The sequence below is a fragment of the Folsomia candida genome, unplaced genomic scaffold (genome assembly GCF_002217175.1).
Source record: "Folsomia candida strain VU population unplaced genomic scaffold, ASM221717v1 Fcan01_Sc002, whole genome shotgun sequence".
In the NCBI taxonomy this organism is placed as follows: domain Eukaryota; kingdom Metazoa; phylum Arthropoda; class Collembola; order Entomobryomorpha; family Isotomidae; genus Folsomia; species Folsomia candida.
In genome coordinates, this window is record NW_019091194.1 from 18,144,335 (window position 1) to 18,170,898 (window position 26,564).

At 39.9% G+C, this 26,564-nt stretch overlaps 1 protein-coding gene across 18 annotated transcripts; it reads left to right on the forward strand.

Moving 5' to 3' along the window:
• The first annotated feature begins 1,716 nt into the window (after nucleotides 1-1,716).
• On the forward strand, nucleotides 1,717-26,564 carry LOC110843556. Of its 18 annotated transcripts, XM_035848776.1 has the most exons (42): nucleotides 1,719-1,860; nucleotides 3,168-3,555; nucleotides 9,759-9,876; nucleotides 9,965-10,083; nucleotides 10,160-12,705; nucleotides 12,964-13,184; nucleotides 13,243-13,300; nucleotides 13,826-14,002; nucleotides 14,074-14,250; nucleotides 14,327-14,503; nucleotides 14,590-14,766; nucleotides 14,856-15,032; nucleotides 15,126-15,302; nucleotides 15,375-15,551; nucleotides 15,617-15,793; nucleotides 15,885-16,061; nucleotides 16,132-16,308; nucleotides 16,376-16,552; nucleotides 16,622-16,798; nucleotides 16,870-17,046; nucleotides 17,145-17,510; nucleotides 17,577-17,753; nucleotides 17,824-18,000; nucleotides 18,101-18,277; nucleotides 18,362-18,625; nucleotides 18,694-18,870; nucleotides 19,313-19,489; nucleotides 19,562-19,738; nucleotides 19,804-19,980; nucleotides 20,079-20,444; nucleotides 20,511-20,687; nucleotides 20,772-20,948; nucleotides 21,034-21,210; nucleotides 21,281-21,457; nucleotides 21,548-21,724; nucleotides 21,810-21,986; nucleotides 22,058-22,234; nucleotides 22,662-22,751; nucleotides 22,962-23,360; nucleotides 23,439-23,609; nucleotides 23,856-23,942; nucleotides 24,017-26,564. In XM_035848776.1, exons 2-42 carry the CDS (start codon nucleotides 3,428-3,430, stop codon nucleotides 25,969-25,971), a joined length of 11,667 nt encoding a protein of 3,888 aa, XP_035704669.1. In that variant the 5' UTR covers nucleotides 1,719-1,860; nucleotides 3,168-3,427; the 3' UTR covers nucleotides 25,972-26,564. The 18 variants fall into 18 exon arrangements, 17 of the variants coding, with proteins under 17 accessions (XP_035704672.1, XP_035704673.1, XP_035704674.1 ...); XM_035848774.1 differs by having other exon boundaries at nucleotides 22,962-23,609; XM_035848777.1 differs by having other exon boundaries at nucleotides 16,463-16,552; nucleotides 22,962-23,609.

Sequence of the window (26,564 nt, forward strand, 5' to 3'; positions counted from 1 at the left end):
CCAGGTGGACGGAGTGGGTGAGTGACAATCAATTTATGCAAATTGTCTCATATTGAATCACCTATAGCAGAATGAAAAAGCGAGCTTATGACTCCCACCGTCGTCGTCATATTATTATGGCTTGATCTCCGATGGTGATACACAAAGCCATAAAATAAAGACACCCACGCATGGCCAAGGTGTAAACCCGTCCAACTAAGAAGCACGTTTTTGTGATTTGCTTGTCTCAAAATGGTTTTCAGGTTCATTACGATCAGCAATATTGTTCAAATGAGAATTTTAAATGGCCGAATTGGATTTGTGTTGGGGACAGTGCATAAAGCATGTGGTCGATTTGAGGTGGGTGGAGGTCAAAATATCACTTTCCAGGTCAGGCCTGGGGGTCAAGATTCTCTAAGAATCATCGCTTGCTTTATGAATCTATGTATCGTCTCCGTATTTCAACGGATTGTTCATCTCTAGCCTGCATTAAAGGCTCAGTCCAAAAAAGTGCACTAATTAAGCATTGTATTATTTATTGGTGTGCTAAATCTCATTCATCAGTACAATAAATGCACCGCACGCTGGCGGAGGAGGTGGAGTGTGGGTGTCCATCAGAAGAGGATTAAAAAAAACAAGTAAATTACAATCTAGTCGAAAGGAACAACGTTCTATAAAAGGTTCCCAACCTTACTTGCCTTGACAGGAAATAACGTTGGCGATGAATTGATTGCAGTTTTCGTAGTAATTTAGAATCAATGCATCATATATTAAACCTAAAATTTTACATGCACGCTTTAAAATCTCCAAATAATTTACTCACCAGAGACTTGGCGTTCTATCAGTTTATATTTCCGGTGTAAAAATAAGTGCATCATTTCCATGTTGTTATCGTTCGTTGATTTTGTCACATCCCTTTATTTTATTTTTATGCGTTGCGTATAGTTTTCCTGCAAAACTATTAAAAGTTTTACACCTCGTCCGGGGTGGGTTTTCTCTCCATCTAAATAATTTTCAGGTGTCTCATTTTTTTTAATTTGTCATCTTATCCTTAAGATCAAATCACACGATATATACACACGTATATTTTGTAATGCATTATTAAAAACGTCAGTTTTGAAAATTATCCCCGCATTTTAATTGAATTTGACAAATTACGTTTACAAAGTGCCACATTCTGTCATTTCCATTTGTGGATTTCATACAAAGCAAAAGTTGAGACTCGGCTGGCTTAAAATGTATTGATAATGGTTAGCACTAAAACGAAAGCCGTCATGTCTTACTCACTCGAATCATATCAATATCATTAAAAACTTCGTAAAAGGAAGAACCAACAATGTAATTCTTACTTAATATCCATTTCAGCCAAGTAATCTCACCAAATATAGGCACATGCATGCATTCATTATTATGCACTCTCTCATTCTACCAAAGCCAGAGAGGTGATACATAATCACAATATGTTTAAGTCTACCTTGCGAGTCGCAAGGAAAATAAAATCTCGGAATTGTTGGAGGATAAATTAAATAGAGAATAAGAGGAGAGCTTCACTCGAGTCAAGACTGATTGCAGTCAACGATAAGTGATGTTTGCCTTCTTGATCATACGTCCGTCTGATGCAAGCTAAAAGTGAGTGGGAGTCGCTTTTTAGCGTGCTTACTCCTTGCACAACCTGTTCAATGGAAAATGTTAATTCGACTTGTAAAGATTGTAAACTTCTTTATTTAGTCGCTATTTCGACGCACGGCTTCAGTATTCAGTCTTCTCAGAACCATTGAACAGAACAGTTCTCTCAATTATTTTGCAGATTTTTTTTCTACTCGTTATTGTTCGAGTTCGTTTGATTGTGCGTGCGTAACTGCCTGAAGGTGTTTTCGAATAGTACGGTAACATTGTTGCATAGCTATTTATATTTATATGCCTAACACTGCTCAAGTTCGAAAAAAGTGTGTAAATATTTGTCTCGATTCCAGAAACTCTTGTAATTTTTACATCCTTGCAAATATTATGATAGTTTTGAGGATAAAATTAAATTAGCAGAATTTTATGCCGGTGTTGCACCAGAGAAATTTAAATTAAACTCATACATACAAAGAGATGAATTATTTTGGGTGGCGTCTTCTAAGACATGCTCGCAGGATGTGAGTAGGATAGACGAAAGCGAAAGTATATTTTTTATATGTGTGCACCAGAATGACAAGAAATTAAAAACAACGAATCATGCTTATGTACATGCTATGTAAGATGTAAACTGCATAATTGCATTTCATGTTGTCTTTGATGTATTCGTTTACACTTTTAAATAGTAAATGTACTAGTTCTGCTTTAAGTCTAGTAAAAGGCAGCCGGGGTAGCAATTGGCATCCTCCTTATCAAGTTGCACTTGACCAAAATGCGAGTCGAGTCGCTTATCGAATTAAACCTTGTCAAGTGTTTCAGCTCGTTTTTTATCCATCCAACAATTCAATGCAAACTGCGAGCTCGACCTGGTTATGACTTGCATGCATTTTTCCGTAAATAAATATGCTCACCTCAGCGCAAACAAATTCCAAAAAATACCCGTCACGCTGTCACCCTTGCCATTTCATTTCAACTCATCACCATCAACATTCCTGTTCAGACGGACGGGTTGCGTTACATCATGGAACGATTGTTTTGCTTGCTAACCTGCCATCGAGCGAGAGTGCAAGGTTATTCGTGGTATTTAATTTTGCATGAAGTTCACCATTAAGAAGACAAACCAAACATAAAGCAACCAAACCACTCCTGTATGTACATACATAGCCAATCGGTTTTATTATTCAGTGCCAAATCTGTTCCATAACTAGCAGAAAGGTGACGTCTGGCTAGATATTTGACAAAACATTCTATATTTTACATGCACTCAATACACCGACAAGTAAGGACACATGCAGTTAGTTTGAGATTTCAATTGAATTGTCGCTTCATGCCGGCGAGAGAGGATTTGTTGGCGATACATGGAATCATGTTACATATTTACGTACAACAGAATAGTCGGCCAATATGGGAAATATCCACGCTTGAAGAACTTCGGAATTTTGTAAGCGTGGGTTTTTAGGCAGAAAAACTATAACGATTTATTATATTTGCGTGGAGAATTTCTGTGTGACTTGTGAATCAACATACGCTATTGATTAATCGAGTTGATTTCTTGACCGCAATTGCAGAGTTCATTGTATTGGAACTACGAGGGATTGGCGTGAAGCGAATTCAAGAAAGACTGACTGTGATCCGTACTGCATGCAAATTTTGAACAATTTAAGGAATTGTGCTACTAACTTATCTATAAATAATAAAGTGCTTCTTTCAATACATAAAAATTTGACTGTGATCAAACCGTCCAATCTACATACTGTAGGGTTTATATTATACTAAAGTGTCGGAAATACGTTCATATTCGCCTGAAAAGTGCCACACAGAAAGCAAGATGGTGATCAAGGAGGACACACAGTCTCCAAAATCTTCAAAGGAAAAAAAGAAGAAGACTGAAGCTGCTTCGAAACCGGATGAAACTCTTCTCAAACCAAAGTGCATTTGTGAAATTTGTACATGCGGGTAAGCATAATTGTATTTTTCTTAGGTGAGGCATAGTAACCATGACCACATGAAAAAGTGCATGGTTACGGCGAAGCCTAAGAATGCAAACAGACCCCCCCTCCCAAAGTTCCACTCAAGTTTGTGACAAAACGGCTAATCGTATCAAAATGGTGTAAAAGACAATCGTGCAGACCTTGCTGGGTAGATGATGCCCGTCAGGTCTAGAGACATGGCAATCTTACTTTAACGCATTTAAAATCGATTTTAAACTTTCAAACGACTGGCAAATTCATTTCTTCCATGCAATGATAGTGCGAGACCCTGATTTTCATGTGCAGAAATCTATAACGCGTCATTTAAAGCAAACCCGAGCTAAATCGGATAAGAAATGAAAAACTTTTCTTGGTGGTATCTGCAACCAGTTACGTTACTTCTAGCAGTCCTCCATTACTTATCATGCATACCTAAATACGAGGTTTCCATTAGTAACCAACATAAGTGAAACAATTGAGACCTGTACTGGCGTATGGAAATATGTACATCTACATATATTATGCGTATATCTAATATTTATGCACACTCTTAACTGAAGTTAAGAATGTACACTCTTAAAACCCGGTGCTAATCGTAACCAAACGGTGTACATATGCCACTTAACCAAAAGGTGATATGTTTTTCACAGCCTGATGATAAATCTTCCAGGCATGGGGACAAATTGTCACTAGCTAGTGTTAATTTTAGGTGAGACACCTTATTACCGCACGGTGAAGTCACATACGCACACCGTTTGGTGACGATTAACACCGGGTTTTTAAGAGTGTAATAGAACATGTAATAGCTCCGTACTAAAGTTTTACCATATCGGCAGCAAATTTTTACGGACCGGTATAATTTTAATACCACGCAGGAACTTTGATACTGAGAAAACAATACCTACCTGAATATACCAGATTTCTACAGTGTATTTACACTTACATATAGGGAATTTATCTGATATGTAACGCATCCGCACTCAAAGGTTATAATTAATTTGGTATGCAATGCAATGCATCTATACCATAGGGGATAGTGAAGTGAATTTGGGAGGGACTCTTATTTTTAGGCTTAAAAACAAAAAAATAAATGAATTCTTAAAAAAAAGCTTAGGTGAGGCTTGCTTAAAAGAGGAAAACAAGCTGTTATCATCGTGTACTAAAATAATATGCGAAGTCAATGCTCATCTCACGATTTATAATTTTTGGCAAATATAACAGCAAATTATATGCGTTTGGGACAATTTGCCTCGCCGTGGGCCAGTTTGTGATACGAAGAATTAAAATATATTTTAAAATTTATTAGTGTCCAATGTCGATAAATAATTCATACGGAATGATGCGGGATTTAGTTAATTTCGTTATTAATAATCGCTTGCTGATCAAATTTACGAAGTGTGGGTTATTTATAATATAAAATATTATAGTTCAGAACACTTAATTTTTCAAATATATGTAGGCTGATTTTTGAAACATATTCATGCAAGTCATCAAAAATAACAGAATCAAATAATAACGAAGTTTAATTACTGCAATACGTATCATAGCTAAATATAGTTCAAATTTAGCTATGATCATTAAAAGATATATTTATATCAAACATTTAATCACGGCCCACGGCGAGGTATATTGTCCCAAACGCATATAATTTGCTGTTATATTTGCCAAAAATTATAAATCGTGAGATGAGCATTGACTTCGCATATTATTTTAGTACACGATGATAACAGCTTGTTTTCCTCTTTTAAGCAAGCCTCACCTAAGCTTTTTTTTAAGAATTCATTTATTTTTCATATGTCGATCGTACCAATTTAATTGTACATTTACCCAAAAGATCGATTGATATGGGCAACGATTTATTGTATGCAAAAATTGAAGCTCCAATTAATTTATTACTCCAGAAAGACAGCGACTTTACTCTATATGCATTACTTCGTTATGAAGCTTTATGCAGAATTAAACCATTATTTTTTCGTTTCCGTGGTCATACGACCTACTGCTGGACTGGTGGAGCTAGAAAAGCTATTTATTGTATCAGAACATAACAATGCGCCAGGTAGACCGTGATTTACAACTTCAGGCGAGTCGTTCCTATTACGAGCAATAGTAAAACTATACGTGCACCTTTTTAGATTTATTATGCTTCCCAGTCTGTCGGTACTTACTTGTTCAGTTCTTACTATTACATACTCGGCGTTTATCAGTAAATTATGAGAGCAAAACAACAAACAACGTACCCCACTACTGCTCCATTGTACAAAAATTGCATTGGACATACACACAACGGTGGTAGTGGTGCATAAACAGAGTTAATAAAAACACACCCAATTCATTATATAACAAATGATGTCCGAGTTACATATATTATTATTCCCTTGGGCTTCACGTTTGTGCAGTGTTGTACAGCGGAGCAGAACTTGTCACGGTTTTTTGTGGTGCAAAAATCTCACAATTCCTAATCCTGCAATTAGACTGGCCTTGGATGCTGGTTTCGGTTTATTATATCTTAAAGCCGTGGTTTAGACATGATTTTAAGAGATTGCAACCTTTAAATTACTCGGCGTAACTCAATTAATCCTACTGCACTCGATTATAGTGCGGTAGAAGCGAACACGCACAATATGAAGCGTACCCCAACTTTGATGAGCAGCATGTGTAAAGTAAAAAGTGATTCTCATGCCTTCATTTTGACATTAAATGTCAATCAGACATTGCTTTAATAAGTTTATTGAGACACTGTCCATGTATGCGTAAAGTTAGACCATCAGTCTAGTATTTTCATCTGCTAATTTCCATTAAAATCAAAATCTGAGTTTAAACAAGCCACAAAGTTTGCCTTCTTATTGACAAGAACTTCAAAGTATTAAAACACTTGTCCAATTCCGTCATTCTTTGCGTTGGATCATATTTCGATGTTGTTGGGCTTGGATGGGTGACCAAGATTGGAGATGCATTTGGTCTTGGAAGGCAATAAAACGTCCTACTTTCTAATTTCTTGAGCCTTGAAATTCAAGTGGAGTTGACTTGTAATATTAATAGTGACAGCAGTGGCATCATCAGCAAAACGTTGCACGTTGCTGCGGATTAACGACCAAGATTGAGGATTACATTATGTACATGGCTGGACGACGTATTACGAAACGAGGATGTGTATGTATGCAGATATCGTTGCAAGCACACTGGCGACATGACAAGACAAATGTGGAATTGGACATTTTTATACGTCGTCTTTTAAATCTGGTTTTACTTTGGCACAACAACAACCTCGTTTATTATTCGGTATTTTTATATTTGCCGTGTTATGGAAGCATTCCTCATGCATTGTACGTACATACAGCTAACACTTTTGTGTGTACATGGGATGAATTCACCATCACTTTCTTCATTTGGAGTCAAACGCTATTCAAATTTGCAGCGATACAATGGCGTAGAGCTGGCTGGCCGGTATAAATGGCAAATGCAAATTCAAAATTGTACATACTACTTAACGAGTGGACACATAGACCGCCGGCTGCTTATTACTTGTTACTTGGCGAAGTGAGGTGAAGTATGACCTAACTTTCGCATCTGAGAATTTGGAATTGCCATTACCATTTTTGGAGAAATTGAAACAAACTACGCTCCAAAATTCGCTCCTTTATTATTTCTTGGCCTTTAACTCTAGTTTTGACTGGTTGCCTAATGACAATTTGTGTTGCAAAACACAATTGCATTAGAGTGTGTGTAGTGTAATGTCAATGAGCGTTTTGATGAATGTATCATAATTATAAGGCTTACATAAATAAATCAGCGCAAATAAAACTGATTGTTGGTTGTTATTCAACTTTCCTCCAATTTCAGTTGATCAGCACATATTTATGTAAGTCCATCAAATCTGGACTTTGAGAAATAAGGGTGCGTTAGGGTCTTCTTATAAAAATACTTTTCATTTTGTCGAACGGACATGTAAGAACTGAAGAGGCGTGTTGAAAACAAGCGGAGATTTGTGGTCAATCGCAACAACATTCTAAATTATTGGGCAGGTCAATTCAATTGTGGTTGTGGGATGGACAGCTATCAGACAAACAATTAAAAATGTACAGAACAGAAGAAGAATGAAATCCATCCCTTCGTTGTAAACCCTCCACTAATAATTATGAAAGGGAAAAGTGTGAAACCAGCATTTCACAATCTTGTTCAACTCTGTACGTACTCATTTACTTCATCTCATTTTTATACTTGTATACGCACAACACTTAACAAAGGGTCATTTGCATCAAATTCCAATTTTCAATTAACCCAAGTTCGCGATAAATACTAATTTATTTATCTTACATTGCTACAAAAATTATGTAATGAATAGAAAATGAACGACAATTTATCAATACAAATCCGTAGAACAAGTGCAACATCTGTATTGCAACCTATCATTTTTTAGTTTGTGACACAATGAGACACTATATTTTTGCATCAGGTACATAGTTTTCCCTACAATACTTTAGTGAAGCTTAATTAAATGCACAGCAAGGTTACCGGAAACAATTATACGACTGCGCCTCGCAATATAAATTCCTACTCAGCATGCAAAGTGTTTTTGTTGATCAAAATATTGCATGATTTTTGACGAATTATCGAACTCCCGAGTTAAATACGCGACTCGTAAACTTGAGCTGCAAGAAGCTGTTCGACCTTTATTATGGATTTGTTTTGGTTACATAACTGCACAATAAGTGCTGATTGTGATGGAGGCATGAAAATTAGTGGATGCACACAACTTGCCACGAATTGCAGCAGACATTTACTTACTTTGTCTCATTGCAGTGTTGTGGCTAGTTTTTGAGAAAACAATACGTTAGTAGAGCACATTGTTATTTCGAAGGGTGACGTAAACTTGCAGATTGGGAGGCGGATAACACGTCAGCCGATCATCTCTTTAAAACATGTACTCGTTTTCCCATTCCTGCAGTTGTTCATACTCAAACAATAGACAAATGTAGAACTCGAATGAGAAAAAGTGAGCTCGCTAGTTGAGACTCGTCGTGGTTTGTGAGGGTGTTAAATTGATTGGTTATATGTACCTGCAATTTATTCCGTAGCAAAATATGACAGCACAGCCTCGGTCAATTCATACTCAGAAGGTGATGTCATTCTCAAGTCAAGCCAAGCACTCAGGAGGCAGGAAGTTTTACTTTTTGCTGCATTGTTTGATTTATGTTCCAAGTTTTAGGAATTCTATTCAGTGTTCATCCGAAATAAAGTATTTCAGGTTTTGGCAAATTGTTTGCGATTCTTGCAAAATCCACGGTTTGTAACGAGTTGTAAATATGTATGCATACATAAATTCTAAAGGTCTGGTCGACATGCGATAATGTCGTAAGGCAATTACTTGATTCACTTGCTCTGTTAGACTGGACTGGAGTTTGCTGAACTGAATACTGCATATGTACTCGTCTGTATCAATCAACCAAACCCACGCCATTTTCATACGTATGAGCACAAGAGATGTCAATTACCACTAATAAGAAAACTTTATTTGCCAGCGTACAATCATAATAATTGAAATCTGCGCCAACAAAAAGTTCGTCTAAGCGATGACCATTTGCACCAATTGAAAGAAATATTCAATTTTCGAAGGGGAGCATTGACTTTCTCAGCGTTTCAGCCACATGCTTACGAAGGCAAGGCGTTGCATTGAACAAATATGCCCTCCATAATTAATAACGATTTGATGTCAGGCATGAACATAAGTATTTTGGGCACAATAATGCACTCCACTATGCATTATTCTGCAGCAGTATTACCACTGCAGCAAATTACTTGTTTGATGAGTTTTTCTCTACCAATCAGAGTTGAAAGAACTTTCATAACTCCATTTTTGGAAATGATTGGTAAAAACATAATGCCAACTGAAAGTCTTGTTTCATATTTTAAAGATGCATCTGCATACGTACATTCGTATGCATACTATCAGCACACTAACAATAATTTGTTTCTCAATGCTGACTCGTATCAAGAGGGGTCTCTTCAAATGGATTTCATTGTTGTACTATGAATGACTGGTGTAAATATGTCTTGAAATTAATGAGTGTTCATAATCTTGCATTATTTCCTTTGCGACTAAAGAAAATAGAGGATGCTAAAGATTGCTACAAACCTTTACGTAGGTACAATACAAGTAAATCTGATGATCTATATATCCATACTTTGCAGGGGTCATCGATGTCCTCACAATGACTTTAAGATTGACTATATCAAAGAACACCTTGTGTCCGGATCGCATGAAACGGGGAGTTCAGAAAGTCGGGAGCAGTATAAAACCTTTAGCCAAGTATGCTTATCCTTTAATAAATGCATTATTTTCTGGATCAGTAAATTTTTCATTGGTCGACCAGAGTAAATATTTATGAATAATGCAGGTGGAAAGAGGATCTGTGATTAAACGAGGTCAGACCACGTTACAACTGGAAGGTGAAATGGACCTCGTGTCATCTTACGGTGACGAATTTCAAAAGAAACAAGCAGAGCAAACCAAAAGGTAATGCCAACTCGTGTCATAGTTTTCAGTAATCAAAATCAGCCACACGTATGTAACTCCAAATACGTATGCACAGGTTTAAACATGATGGCAACCTGAGTCTAACAACATCAGGTGGCGACTACTCATCAATGACACATTTGGTCAGCGAAGTAGGCGGGCATCATGGGCAAGTGACCTCCAAGAGCGTTAATGAACAAATGCAGCAAAGTCTTTCAACCTCAACGTCTACTTCTACCGTCCAACAACAATCATCATCGTCCAAGCAGGAGATGAGCAGTTCCATGAAGGCTGAGACTAGTTCATCTGCTATGATGACCTCGTCTTCCTCGGATCAGCAGCAATTTAGCTCGTCCTCAATGACCACGGGGGGTGAACAGATGGAGTATTCTCTGGACAATGCTGCTTCATTGTCTCTGCAACGTGGCACCAAAACCCGGCTGCGTGGAGGAAAACTTGAGACTGTGCCGGATGAGTATTTGTACGCCAAAGGGATAAAAATTGTCTCCACGTCAGAAAGTCTTTCCGAGTTGGAGAAAAATCTGGCCAAGGGTCCGGATGGTGCCGTTGTTATCTCGTCCAGCAGTAAATCTGGAACTCAAGAAATGTCCAGCAGCTCTTCAGCCCATGCAATGGAAACCGTCCAACAAAGTAGTCGCAGTGAAATGATGTCCGACTCTAAAACAAGCACTGAAAGTAGTAGTTTTTACGTCACGGACCAACAACAATCAGACCTGAAGTCGTCAGATTCCACATTAATATCGAAAACCAATAAGTCACTGAACACAGTAGCTGGATTATCTTCAGATCAACGCTTACGATCTGAAGATTCCAGCTCCATGCGGAAACTTGTCCGTGGTCCAGGGACGACGAAGAGAATTCTTCGTGGGGGCAAAATGGAATCTGTCTTTGTCGAAGGCGATGTGCTCGGCTATGAGGATGAGCTTGCAACATTTCACCAATCACTGTATGGGGACTCCTCGTCCTCCAAAATGGTGACTGATAATGTCGACGTTAGTCAGTCCGGGTACACTTCCATGCAACAAAATATCTACTCCAGTGAATCCACCACCAATAACCAAGGCACTACCAAAAGCCGTTCCGAATTTGCCCAGTCTACATCCGAAGGTAGGCATGCTGGAGGCGATGGCGAAATTTTAACTAAATCCAAGACCGTTGTGTACGACAGTGGTGCTGGTCCAAGCCCATATTCAACGAGTCATACATCCAGAACTGTGCTACGAGGTGGAAAGGTTGTTAACGTTTCTGAAGACCATGTTTCCTCTGATGTTAGTGAAAGTCAGAGACTAATTCAACAGTCGAGTGACGATCTGAAGCAATTAGGACAATTCACAACCACATCAAAGACCAGCAAGTTATCAGGCCAGGAGACAACCAAACAGCAAAAATCATCCACTCAGACAAGCAAACTATCAGAGTCCATGATTCAATCCATGAGTGAAAATATTGACACCTCATCTTCCTCCATAATCACGGAACAAATTGCGAGACAACAGCAGCAGTTGGATTCAAATCGGATTCGTGGTGAGTATCGAGGCTCCAGAACTGAAACCGTGACTGGGGGCACGACGCATGACTTTGGAGATGTCAAAGGTCTCACAGTCGTTACCCATTCGAAGTCATCCATGGAGCAAACTGAAGACCAAAAGTTGGCTCAAGCTCAACTCCAATCTTTGACCCAGTCCTCGTCAGTCTACGGAGTAAACATTGAATCGTCACTGCGAGGTGCGAGAGTCAAAGAAATTCAGGAGAGAGAAATTTCACGTGGAATCGTTCGACTGAGTGATCTTGGGCTGGAGACGACAGAAAACGTGGAGAAATCCATTACAGAAATCAAATCTGCAAAAGTCTCCGACACTGTCGAAATTGATGAGAGAATCGAAAGTAAGACAACTTCATCAGATATCCAAACTTTCCGTTACGAAGAAATGTCAGAGTCAGAGCGAAGAAATGCACTCATTATGAGAAATCAAAGGAATCGAGTCACTGGTTCAGCAATGATTGAGGACACGTACGATGTTTCAACAAAATTCGACAGCCGAGACAAATATGACAAGATTACCACCGCCGTGGAAGATGAACGTCACGCTGCTACCACCTTTTTGGAGCAAGTAGACAATAAAAACCAGGTTCTTGACACGACTTACATTGTGTATCCTCGCCAGACTCCCATCAGGCGAGAAGACAATTTAAGGGTGGAGGACTCGACCAGTTCCACCAACTACCTTAGCACCAATCGGAGTGATTATGACGAAAAGAGGTCTTCCACCACGAGAGGAATTCGACGCAACACGTTCACAAAGACTGAGGGTGACATGAGCTTTGAAACCACGGCGAAAAGTGAGTACTATGAAAAAAGCAGTCCTGGGGAGAGACCAACGATGCAGAGACAAAACACGTGGACCAAGATGGAGGGAGACATGCAAACCACGACGACGAGTAAGGAACAGTTCAGAACTGTGAAGGGGGAGAGGTCCACGCCCATTCTTCACAAGGATAATCTGCATCCTGAAGGACCTTTTTATGGGAAGGTGAGGGAAGAAGCACCAAAAGCCGACAGGGTCAAACCAATGAAATACGTGGACAACTTGAGACCAGAGGGTAAGTCGTGCAATGTAAATGCAGTATCAATTATGCCGCAGTTGAGTCAAAGCTTATCTAATCAGTCCTAAATTCACAACCAGTTTTTAATAAAGATTAAAATAAAGATTACAAAATTAAATGCACTAAATATTTTAGTTGTATAAGTAAATACCAATTATATGTACATAGCCAGTAAATTCGTACATAAAAGTGATGTGACAGCAAATTTCAGTGACACAAAAATCCATAGCTAATCGACAAAGTTTGTTGTTGCAGGCGAATTTTACAACCAAAGAAAAACCGAAATATGGCAAAAAGGTGAAAGGGCTGAACGAGTTGTGCATGAAGATAATATTCACATGGAAGGACAATTTGATAGCATCACCACATCGCAAACAGATTACACGGCTACAACTCGAGGCGATAGATACAGTATGAAGAAGCCCGTTGATAATTTAAAACAGGAAGGACCATTTTACAAGTCCCCAGAAAAAGAAGTACAATTTTTATTTTGAAACAATGAATACGATTTTGTGACTGAATTTTTTTTTGCAGATTCCAAAGGGAGAGAAACGTTCGCCCGTGAAACATCCAGATAATTTGAAAGTTGAAGGTTAGTTGGTTAAATGTTATGCACAAATTATGTATTGCGCATTATAACGTATCCTTTATTATTTTAACGGTTCATTCACCGCTTATCATACCGATAGTAGGTGACCGAGTCCTTAAGTCAAGTAATTGACAAGGTCAAATATATTACAGAAAAATAAAAACGAAAACAAAATAAAATAAATTTAAATCAAATATATCCTCCAGAAATATTTACTGAAAATTCGCAGTACTTCCAAATAAAGCTTACCAGATCAATTTTTACTAACCCGAAAGTAGATCAGTGAACACTTTTAATGAGGTCAGACTTTTTAAGCTCAAGGCCTGAGGACTGGTCACATGGGACAATAAATTGTCGTTATCGCAGGGCTTAAGAATAAATATGTATCAAACTCTGTAAAAATTTGGTGCAAACCAGATTACCTAACATCCGTCTGATGAGGATTTAAACTTTACATATTGTATCAAAAGTATTGAACATTGGCTGGTTTTGCATGTATGCTATTCTAATCCATAAACAACTGTTCAGGCGAGTTCTATAAACCTGTGAAAGCGTCCGTACAACCCGGTGAAAGACGACAACCTGCGAAAAAACCAGACAATTTACACCCAGAAGGTGAATTTTACCAACGCCCTGATCAAGGTGCTCCCCTAAGAGGAGATCGAGCCGATATTAAGAAACCGGTGGACAACTTAAGACCGGAAGGTAAACTTAAAATTTTAATTTTGACAATTATTCGAGCATAACGGCCATGATATTTTTAAAATTTATTATAGGTGAGTTTTATAAGCCTCTAAAGGAGTCCGTCCAACCTGGAGAGAAAGCAAAGCCTATTCGACAGTCCGATAATCTACACCCAGAAGGTGAGTTTTACCAACGCCCTGATCAAGGAGCTCCATTGAGAGGAGATAGAGCGGACGTGAAGAAACCCATTGACAACCTCAGACCTGAAGGTATAGTGCAAAATCTTGATGATGGCGTCAAGACCTTCGTAAAGTCTTAATAATAACAATCTCAATTATTCTACAGGCGAGTTCTATAAGCCGCCGAAGGATACCGTGCAACAAGGAGAAAAAGCTAAGCCAATCAGACAGCTCGATAACTTACGCCCAGAAGGAGAATTTTATCAACGTCCGGAACAAGGCGCCCCTATCAGAGGAGATCGAGCCGATATTAAGAAGCCCGTGGACAATCTTAGGCCTGAAGGTTAGAAATCTAATTATCATGCTCAATGGACACATAAATTCACCGTGAAAGTCGTAATGCATTCGTTTCCAACTCCAATTTTCCAGGCGAATTTTATAAACCACTGAAAGAGTCCGTTCAACCTGGAGAGAAAGCAAAGCCTATTCGACAGTCCGATAATTTGTACCCTGAAGGCGAATTTTATCAGCGACCCGACCAAGGCGCCCCTCTTAAAGGGGATCGAGCCGATATCAAGAAACCTGTCGATAATCTCCGACCTGAGGGTATGGTTGCAAATGCTATGCTTAGTGATAGATACCATTTATTGTGAAGCTCGAAATAGTATAAATGCAATTAACTTAATATTTTAAAGGTGAATTTTACAAACCGCTGAAGGAAATAGTCCAATTAGGAGAGAAAGCTAAACCAATTCGACAGCTCGACAATTTACATCCAGAAGGAGAGTTCTACCAACGTCCTGAACAAGGAACGCCATTAAGAGGCGAAAGGGCGGATGTGAAGAAACCCATTGACAACCTCCGACCTGAAGGTACGGTTTACTAATGTTATGCTTAGTTATTTAGTGAAAGCTACCATTAATTGTGAAAGTCGAAATAGTGTAACTCTAATAACTGTTTCACAGGCGAATTTTATAAACCACTGAAGGAATCGATTCAACCTGGAGAAAAAGCAAAGCCTATCCGACAGGCCGATAATTTGTACCCTGAAGGAGAATTTTACCAACGTCCTGAACATGGAGCTCCCCTTAGAGGAGAACGAGCTGATGTTAAGAAACCCGTGGATAATCTCAGACTCGAAGGTATGATCTAAACCTGAGAGCTCTCGTTCACTACCAGAACAAAATTGTGATAAAAAATATCAATTTTTGCAGGCGAATTTTATAAACCTCTGAAAGAGTCCGTTAAACCGGGAGAGAAGGCAAAACCAATTCGACAACTCGATAACCTTCATCCAGAAGGTGACTTTTACCAACGCCCTGAACAAGGAGCTCCCCTCAAAGGGGATCGAGCGGATATTAAGAAACCGGTTGATAACTTAAGGCCGGAAGGTAAATTTAATAACTGCATTTTAACAATTAGCCGCACACAATAAGCACAAGTTTGTTTTCATTAGGTGAGTTTTACAAGCCGCTGAAGGAGTCTGTCCAGCCTGGAGAGAAGGCAAAGCCTATTCGACAGTCCGATAATTTGTACCCTGAAGGAGAATTTTATCAAAGACCTGAACAAGGGACCCCCCTAAAAGGTGATCGAGCTGATATTAAGAAACCCGTCGATAACCTCAGACCCGAAGGTACGAAGTTAAATTATTATGTGCCAGGAAAATATGAATTCACCGTAAAAGGGGAGTTGTTAATTGTTCACTGCGAAATCCAATTTTCCAGGCGAGTTTTATAAGCCACTCAAAGAGTCTGTACAACCAGGAGAGAAAGCAAAGCCTATTAGACAAGCCGATAATTTGTACCCTGAAGGAGAGTTTTACCAGAGACCCGACCAAGGCGCCCCTCTCAAAGGAGATCGAGCCGATATTAAGAAACCTGTCGATAACCTGAAGCCCGAAGGTATGTCGCAAAATGCGTTTGGAGATTTTAAGAATTAAGCGGAGCGGTAAGGTATTATTTGGTATTGTAGGTGAATTTTATAAGCCACTGAAGGAATCTGTTCAAACTGGAGAGAAGGCAAAGCCTATTAGACAATCGGATAATTTGTACCCGGAAGGAGAATTTTACCAACGCCCAGAACAAGGAGCTCCGTTAAGAGGGGAAAGAGCGGATGTGAAGAAACCCATCGATAATCTGAAACCTGAAGGTAGATTAAATAATTTCATCTTAGCAATTAATAACGCACGATAAGTGTTACAATTTTGTAATTTCAGGTGAGTTTTATAAGCCACGTAAGGAGTCTGTCCAACCTGGAGAAAAGGCAAAGCCTATTAGACAGTCGGATAATTTATACCCTGAAGGTGACTTTTACCAGAGACCCGACCAAGGGGCCCCTCTCAGAGGGGAACGAGCTGACGTGAAGAAACCCGTCGATAATCTCCGACCTGAGGGTAAGTAAAACATGAATTTTGAAATTTTGAAAATAGGCCCCACAAATGAGCAATTGCATGGAATTGTAGGCGAATTTTATAAACCACCGAAAGAGTCGATTAAACCGGGTGAGAAAGCCAAACCAATTCGACAGCTTGACAATTTGCATCCAGAAGGTGAATTTTACCAACGTCCTGAACAAGGAGCTCCCCTTAGAGGAGATCGAGCCGATATTAAGAAACCAGTGGACAACTTAAGACCTGAAGGTAGATTGAAAAAGTAGCATTTTAATAATTAGCCGCACATAATAAGCATGACAGTTTTTTCTTTATTACAGGTGAGTTCTACAAGCCGCTGAAGGAGTCTGTGCAACCAGGAGAAAAAGCCAAGCCTATCCGACAGGCCGATAATTTGTACCCCGAAGGCGAATTTTATCAACGTCAGGAACAAGGCGCCCCTCTCAAGGGGGATCGAGCAGATGTAAAGAGACCCATCGATAATCTTCGACCTGAGGGTATGGGCTCAAAATATTACGCTTAACGTTATGTGTTTCATTTATTGTGAAGGTCTGAACTGTACCAGCCTAATGTTAATTTATTTAATACTTTCCAGGCGAATTTTATAAACCGCTGAAGGAATCTGTCCAACCCGGAGAGAAAGCCAAACCAATTCGACAGCCTGACAATCTGCATCCAGAAGGTGAATTTTATCAACGTCCTGAACAAGGAGCACCCCTCAGAGGAGATCGAGCAGATGTGAAGAGACCAGTGGATAATCTGCACCCTGAAGGAGAATTTGTGCAGCGTGAAAAAACAGACCAATGGGTTCGAGGAGTCCGAGCAGATAAAGTAATTCACGAAGATAATATCCGCATGGAGGGTAGCATCCAGAACATCACTTCCTCCATGGTGGATTATCAGCACGTTCGCTCAGAGAAGAGTGAAGCTATTCGGCATGCTGACAATTTGGTCATCGAAGGTAACACTTGGCTTCCGCTAACACGAGATTTTTAAAATTTGAGTATAAAATTTCCCAACGCAATAGGTGAATTTTACAAGAAACCAAAGGAACAGTTGCAACCTGGCGAAAGACGGCAACCTGTGAAACAGCCTGACAACCTACGCCCAGAAGGTGACTTTTATCAACGCCCTGAACAAGGAGCTCCCCTCAGAGGAGATCGAGCCGATATTAAGAAACCCGTCGATAACTTAAGACCTGAAGGTAGATTGAAAAATAGCATTTTAATAATTAGCCGCACATAATAAGCATGACATTTTTTTCTTTATTACAGGTGAGTTCTACAAGCCGCTGAAGGAGTCTGTGCAACCAGGGGAAAAAGCCAAACCTATTCGACAGGCCGATAATTTGTACCCTGAAGGAGAATTTTACCAACGCCCTGAACAAGGAACGCCATTAAGAGGTGAAAGGGCGGATGTGAAGAAACCCATTGATAACCTCAGACCTGAAGGTATGGTTGGCTATGGCTAATGTTACGATTAGTTAATAAAACCTACCATTCATTGGAAAGTCGTAACGGCAACAGTGCAACTCAAATTAATGTTCCACAGGCGAATTTTATAAACCACTCAAAGAGTCTGTACAACCAGGAGAGAAAGCAAAGCCTATTCGACAGGCCGATAATTTGTACCCTGAAGGAGAATTTTATCAACGTCCTGAACAAGGCGCCCCTCTCAAAGGAGATCGAGCCGATATTAAGAAACCCGTCGATAACCTCAGACCCGAAGGTACGAAGTTCATGTGCCAGGGAAATATGAATTCACTGTAAAAGTTGAGACGCTAATTATGCATTGGGAACTCCAATTTTCTAGGCGAATTTTATAAGCCAGTTAAAGAGTCTGTACAACCAGGAGAGAAAGCAAAGCCTATTAAACAACTCGACAATTTATACCCTGAAGGAGAGTTTTATAAGCCGCTGAAGGAGTCTGTCCAATCAGGGGAGAAAGCGAAGCCTATTAAACAACTCGACAATTTATACCCTGAAGGAGAGTTTTACCAGAGACCCGACCAAGGTGCCCCTCTCAAGGGGGACCGAGCCGATATTAGGAAACCCGTCGATAATCTCAAGCCTGAGGGTAAGTAAAAAATGGACTTGAAAGTTTAAAAATTAATGGCGCATAAAATCAATTATTTGGCATTGTAGGCGAATTTTATAAGCCACTGAAGGAATCCGTTAAACCAGGAGAGAAGGCAAAACCAATTCGACAACTCGATAACCTTCATCCAGAAGGTGACTTTTACCAACGGCCTGAACAAGGAGCTCCGTTAAGAGGGGAAAGAGCAGATGTGAAGAAACCCGTCGATAATCTTAAACCGGAGGGTAAATTAAAGGCTGATGTTTGACTGATCGTAATTTAATACTAATCTCAACCATAATAAGTACTTTTGCAGAAATATTTCTTTACTCTTAAAAAGTATTTCATTTGCCATAAGTACTCTATTTTGCAAGAAGTCGTAAGATAAGTTCAGATCGCCCTAAAATGTAAAATTCAAAAACCTTAACTAATTTTATCGATTCGTAGCCAACCACAAATGGAAGCTTTAGCTGGTCAACAACAAATAAGTTTGCGTTTCTCTCAAGAAATGATTGTTTCTCAATTATGGTCAACTTGGATTAGAGGAAGTATTACCGAAAAAAGTATTAATTATTGTCGCAAAAAGTATTAAATTATTATCGGTTAAATAGGACTCGTAAATTAAATAATTGAGTTTTGGAAGTAACGGCATATAAGCTTGACACTTATTTTTCGGCATCATGATAGGTGAATTTTATAAACCACTGAAGGAATCGATTCAACCTGGAGAAAAAGCAAAGCCTATCCGACAGGCCGATAATTTGTACCCTGAAGGAGAATTTTACCAACGTCCTGAACATGGAGCTCCCCTTAGAGGAGAACGAGCTGATGTTAAGAAACCCGTGGATAATCTCAGACCCGAAGGTATGATCTAAACCTGAGAGCTCTCGTTCACTACCAGAACAAAATTGTGATAAAAAATATCAATTTTTGCAGGCGAATTTTATAAACCTCTGAAAGAGTCCGTTAAACCGGGAGAGAAGGCAAAACCAATTCGACAAGTCGACAATCTTCATCCAGAAGGTGACTTTTACCAACGCCCTGAACAAGGAGCTCCCCTCAAAGGGGATCGAGCGGATATTAAGAAACCGGTTGATAACTTAAGGCCGGAAGGTAAATTTAATAACTGCATTTTAACAATTAGCCGCACACAATAAGCACAAGTTTGTTTTCATTAGGTGAGTTTTACAAGCCGCTGAAGGAGCCTGTCCAGCCTGGAGAGAAGGCAAAGCCTATCCGACAGGCCGATAATTTGTACCCCGAAGGCGAATTTTATCAACGTCAGGAACAAGGCGCCCCTCTCAAGGGGGATCGAGCAGATGTAAAGAGACCCATCGATAATCTTCGACCTGAGGGTATGGGCTCAAAATATTACGCTTAACGTTATGTGTTTCATTTATTGTGAAGGTCTGAACTGTACCAGCCTAATGTTAATTTATTTAATACTTTCCAGGCGAATTTTATAAACCGCTGAAGGAATCTGTCCAACCCGGAGAGAAAGCCAAACCAATTCGACAGCCTGACAATCTGCATCCAGAAGGTGAATTTTATCAACGTCCTGAACAAGGAGCACCCCTCAGAGGAGATCGAGCAGATGTGAAGAGACCAGTGGATAATCTGCACCCTGAAGGAGAATTTGTGCAGCGTGAAAAAACAGACCAATGGGTTCGAGGAGTCCGAGCAGATAAAGTAATTCACGAAGATAATATCCGCATGGAGGGTAGCATCCAGAACATCACTTCCTCCATGGTGGATTATCAGCACGTTCGCTCAGAGAAGAGTGAAGCTATTCGGCATGCTGACAATTTGGTCATCGAAGGTAACACTTGGCTTCCGCTAACACGAGATTTTTAAAATTTGAGTATAAAATTTCCCAACGCAATAGGTGAATTTTACAAGAAACCAAAGGAACAGTTGCAACCTGGCGAAAGACGGCAACCTGTGAAACAGCCTGACAACCTACGCCCAGAAGGTGACTTTTATCAACGCCCTGAACAAGGAGCTCCCCTTAGAGGAGATCGAGCCGATATTAAGAAACCCGTCGATAACCTTAGACCTGAGGGTAAGTAGTTCAATGAAATATAAATTCACCGTGAAAGTTGTAAATTGGAACTTGTAATATTCATTTCTCACTCCAATTTTGCAGGTGAATTTTATAAACCACTCAAAGAGTCTGTCCAACCAGGAGAGAAAGCAAAGCCTGTTAGACAACTTGATAATTTGTTCCCTGAAGGAGAATTCTACCAGAGGCCCGACCAGGGGGCCCCTCTTAAGGGGGAACGGGCTGATGTGAAGAAACCCGTCGATAATCTCCGACCTGAGGGTACGGTTTGCCAACGTTATAATTAGTGATACGTAATATTCTTTGTGAAAGTCGCACCGATGCAACTGAAATTAATATTTTTCAGGCGAATTTTATAAACCACCAAAGGGATCGGTCCAACCTGGAGAGAAAGCCAAACCTATTAGACAGCTGGACAATTTGCATCCAGAAGGTGACTTTTATCAACGCCCTGAACAAGGAGCTCCCCTCAGAGGAGATCGAGCCGATATTAAGAAACCCGTCGATAACTTAAGACCTGAAGGTTGATTGAAAAATAGCATTTTAATACTTAGCCGCACATAATAAGCATAACATTTTTTTCTTTATTATAGGTGAGTTTTACAAGCCGCTGAAGGAGTCTGTCCAGCCTGGAGAGAAGGCCAAACCTATTCGACAGGCCGACAATTTGTACCCTGAAGGAGAATTTTACCAACGACCTGAACAAGGAACGCCATTAAGAGGTGAAAGGGCGGATGTGAAGAAACCCGTGGATAACCTCAGACCTGAAGGTACAAAGTTCAATTACTATGCGCAAGGAAACTATGAATTCAGTGTAAAAGTTGATATGTTAATTATTTATTCGAAATCCAATTTTGCAGGCGAATTTTATAAGCCACTCAAAGAGTCTGTCCAGCTAGGGGAAAAAGCAAAGCCTATTAGACAACTAGACAATTTGTTCCCTGAAGGAGAATTTTACCAGAGACCCGACCAAGGTGCCCCTCTCAAGGGGGACCGAGCCGATATTAGGAAACCCGTCGATAATCTCAAGCCTGAGGGTAAGTAAAAAATGCATTTGAAATTTTAAGAATTGAATGCATTTGAATTTTAGTGGTGCATAAAGTCAATTGTTTGTCATTGTAGGCGAATTTTACAAGCCACTGAAGGAGTCCGTCAAACCTGGAGAGAAAGCAAAACCAATTCGACAACTCGATAACCTTCATCCAGAAGGTGACTTTTACCAACGTCCTGAACAAGGAACGCCATTGAGAGGTGAAAGGGCGGATGTGAAGAAACCCGTCGATAATCTCAAACCCGAAGGTAACTTAAATAATTGAATTTTGAAATTGAACGGACATGAAAAGGATGAAACTTATTTTTCTGCATCATAGGAGAATTTTACAAACCGCTGAAGGAATCTGTCCAACCTGGAGAGAAGGCAAAACCGATTAAGCATGGAGACAATTTGTTTCCGGAAGGAGAGTTCTATCAACGACCAGAGCAGGGAGGTCCACTTAAGGGCGATCGGGCAGATGTTAAACGTCCGTTGGATAATCTCAAGATGGAAGGTGGTTTTTGTTTACTGCAAGTTTGATATTTAGGGCCATTAACACTTAAATATATATTTTTTTCAGTAGTTTTAAAAGTTTTATTTTTATTAAAAATCTTTCTACACCAATATTAACACCACCCTAAAGTCACACAAATAGTTTTTCATGGTTGTGGGTATCGTTGACGTTAAGTTGCACACCTTGCTTGTGCACGTACATCAGTTACAACTTGATAGTATGGACTAAGCTGGACGACACCTTTATCTCTGCCTGGTATTTAATATACAACATTGGACTTGAACGCTTTGTAATACGTGTACCTCCGTTGTCGCCTTCGTTCTTTTTAATGTAACGTTGTGTTTCGGTTATGTATTTTATTGTTGCAATGCTTCATGTTTCCAGCATCTTACTTTCTCCATTTAATTTAATGTTTGAATTTTCTTAGGTAAAATGTACACTGATACGAGAAAAACTACCATTATCCGTGGTGAACGGGCTGAAATCAAGAGACATCAAGACAACCTCAAAGTAGAAGGTAAAACTTTCCCCATTTTCTGTTTTGGTACGTATTTATAATACTATTTGGAATCTGACATAGATGGTTCGATCGGGTTAAAAAATCTTTGCTGTTGTTTTCAATGTATTGTCCGCATTTCTAATTGTATTTGCCTAACTGATAACCTCGTTTATTCGTACTAACTTTGAAAGCTTTGCCATAACCGCTCTGCCTTTCTTCATTCTGCAGATTCTGAAGATATGTATTTTCCCGTGAGTACAAACGATATTCGATTCACGAAGGGAGAACGCTACGACCCAAAGAAGCATGCATCAACTTTAAGGCTTGAGGGTGACCTAGACTTTTCTAATAACAAGAAATTCTACTCTAGCCCGTTCATCTCATCTCCATTAATTGAACGGAGAACGTTGATAAAACCAAAGGATAACTTGGCCGTTGCTCCTCTTATCAGATATGAAAATCGGACATTTTCACCAATCATTTTTAGCAGACAGTCCCCCACTTTCTCAGATTACTCAGATTCATTGTCTCCCTTCAATGACGGGGTCACATCTCAGTTTGAGCACATGGAAAGATTTTACGGCGATGCAAACAACCTTGATCTTGGTGACGGTAATGAATGGGAAAGTAAGTTGCCCGAGGATCATAGCATGCCTGATATGAGTCGATTGGACTCTATGAGATTTAAGGATCATCTGTATCTAGTGGGACGAATTTCCCCCCAAGACGAAGACTTGCAACTGAATTCTATAGGCGATTATGGGAGACAGCAACAACTCTTTCCTCCAATCAATCAAAAAAATATTACAGAAGACTTACAAAACAACAACTTGGGTCAACACCGTAAACGTGACAAGAGAAGCTTGGACTATAGAGGTTGTACTTTTAATTCCGAGCAGCAGCACTATCAAATCACGTCTCACCTTAAGCAACTGCATGTGTTGTTTGTTCTCAATCTGCATGTTCGACCGCACTTACTTTTTGCACCATAGTCTACGCTTACTATAGTATATATGTAGCAATATTACTGTAGATTCGTCTTTACTTTGGGGTTAATTTCTTGCACCAGCACAATGTGTCGTTAGTAGAATACTGTTTAATAAATTTTGATTCATATTTCAGGTGAATTTACTAGTCGAGTTATCGGTACCGTACCAAAGGGTGAAAGGAGGGCGCCTATAAAACCTGAAGACACATTACACCCAGAAGGTATGCATCCAGTGATTGCCGTATTGTGAACTATTAACCACTTACCAATTGGTCACGTGTGTGCATGTTTTCAGGGAGCTTCTATGACAGACCCAAGGAGAATATTCCGCTCAAAGGCGACCGCTCTCCAATTAAAATTCCTAAAGATAATTTAAAAATGACCGGCGACTTTTACTCTCCAAAGAAAGATCAAGTGGTCCCTAAAGGTGAAAGATACGATGTGAAGAAGCACCAAGACAATTTGAAGATGGAAGGAAAAATTGATTTTGTCAATAAAAAAGCGACATTGACAAAGGGAGAACGAGCCCTCGTCGTGAAACGATCTGATAACTTGAAGGTCGGCGAAGGGGAAATGCAGCTCATGACGACACAAAAGTCATTACACCAGTCAAGTTCCGATACTCGCTTGTCGAAATTGACCAAAGAGAGCTCATCTGGAGTGGTCAGAAAGCAAACCAGTTCCCAGATTATACTAGGTGATGACATTGGTGATGCCAGATTTGAAAGGACTACGACTGCGAAACGCACAACCGTCGAAAATCGAAACCTTGAAAATGGTCACATGACTGTCAACAAATCCATAGAATCTCGTACAACAAATGCTGCAGAAACACGAGTATCATCCGATCGTTCCACTGAGCAGAAATTATTATCTCAATCAATGTCCGCCAAATCGGCATATGACCAGTCCATGGTTTTGAACGACGTTCAAAAGACTGGATCATCTGCAACACAAATTCAGACCTCCTCGAGTCAGGACAAGACAGTTGGGACTACCAGTAGCAGCACCCACCTAGCATCCTCTCAACAATCCTCCCAAATGACTTCGTCCCAACTTCGTGCCAATCAGAAGGGAACCAAAGAGGTGCAAGTTACCAGAGAGGTCACAGTGACCAAAAGAAATGACCCACACACCGGAGAAATAATCACGACAACTACGACCACTTCTACAAAAACCCCCACTTCTCAACGTACGAGTGAAATGTCGTCTATGAAAAGTTTAGAATCACAACAGCAGATAAGTTCCCAGCAGCGTCATCAACAAGAAATTACGAGCAGTTTAGCAAAATCAGAGCAAAGATCAACGACACAGCAGCAAGAAATTAGTTCTTCCTCTGCAGCAACAAGCAGTAAACAACAGCAGTTGTCCAGTAATGTTAAGTCTCAAGCCATATCTGAGTCTCGGTCGACACAGCAACTGACGGGCTCAACTTTAGGTCAGACAAAAGTGACCACTATCAATGGAACCGAGTCCGCAGCAGGGGCGGCCAGTGGTGGAGACGCTGTGACCAATACTGCGTTTGCGTCTAGCTTAAGAGCTACTTCTGGGAGCAACGTAAACCAAGCTTCTGGAACACAAAATCATAACCGAAGTCAAACATTGATAGGTCAAAGTGATTCCATCAACACAGAGCGTAGATTAGCATCATCCTCTTCAGCAGCATACGGGGCCACTTCTGGGCAATGCGCTGTCCATTCCCACGCGTCCAACAATTACGCAAATACTAGTAATAACAATACTCTTGCAAGTGCCAGAATGGTTTCGGGAAATCAGGGGTCAAGAAATGTCATATCCTCGCATGATGCTCAGCGATACTCCTACAGTCACAATCAACAGCAGTCGCAAATACAGTCAAATCAGTCTCGAAGTCAGGTTCAGTCTTCATCATCTTCATCTCAAGTTATCCAACACAACATTGGCTATTCGGGTGGAATGAGAGCCCAGAAAATTGTCCATTCGGACAACTTGACCCTAGGAAAAGGTTCTTTTGAGGGCCAAGCCTCTTCGAAAACCTATGGTCATTATCAAATCAAGGAGCGCGTCGTCCCAGTCCGTTCCACTCAGCAGTCCAGCATTTCTTTGGGCTCATTCTCAGCAGAGACTGGGAGTTCCAGTTATCAAAAACAGTACATCCAGCAGAAAATTACTCCGTGTCCTGCTGCGATGATCGAGTCTGCCAGGTCGCCTTATAAATTGGAACGCCAAACATCGTCGCATAAATTTTATATGCCCCGAGTTTCAGACTAACCTTCAGAGTTAATATTATTCCAGTGACTGTGGCATTTTTTAACATTTTTGAATGTGACCATTCCTAATATTAACCATTAACTTACTATGTCAGAAATCCACTCATTCCTTACTAACTAATGATTATAATTCAATGATGGTGATAAAAATTATAAACTTTACGTGCAGACGTGATATAGCCCGAGCCAATCATTTTCTCTGTCTTACAAAAGTGGCATTTTATTAGGTATCAATTTCCCCTGTAAAATTTTTACCTTTCCAATTGACTGCTAAAACCAGCATGACTCCTTGTACCATTGGACTCATCCTCAATTATACCCATTTTTATATCCAACTAAGTTTTGCGATTGACGCTTTAATGTTAATCGTAAGTTGGTCAAAATCGGTTCAGTGGTTGATCCTTTAAGTAGCGTATCGCATACTGTCCGTAATACGGAGTCCGTATTACGGACATGATTGGAAACTACTTGGTTCGGGCTAAAAACCACCTGTTCCTCATTAAATTTGTTTCATATTTGATTAACAATGCAGTTGCGATGTTGATTGTTGAGTAATTAACGCAAATAAAAATACATGTAAATCTACAAAAGTAA

Excerpts from the sequence above, each read along its gene's own strand:
- LOC110843556 (XM_035848774.1), top strand. The coding sequence starts at position 3,428 with ATGGTGATCAAGGAGGACACACAGTCTCCAAAATCTTCAAAGGAAAAA. Across the intron at positions 14,767-14,855 it reads CGATAATCTCCGACCTGAGG|GTGAATTTTACAAACCGCTG; the intron begins GTATGGTTGCAA and ends AATATTTTAAAG. Across the intron at positions 15,552-15,616 it reads TGATAACTTAAGGCCGGAAG|GTGAGTTTTACAAGCCGCTG; the intron begins GTAAATTTAATA and ends TGTTTTCATTAG.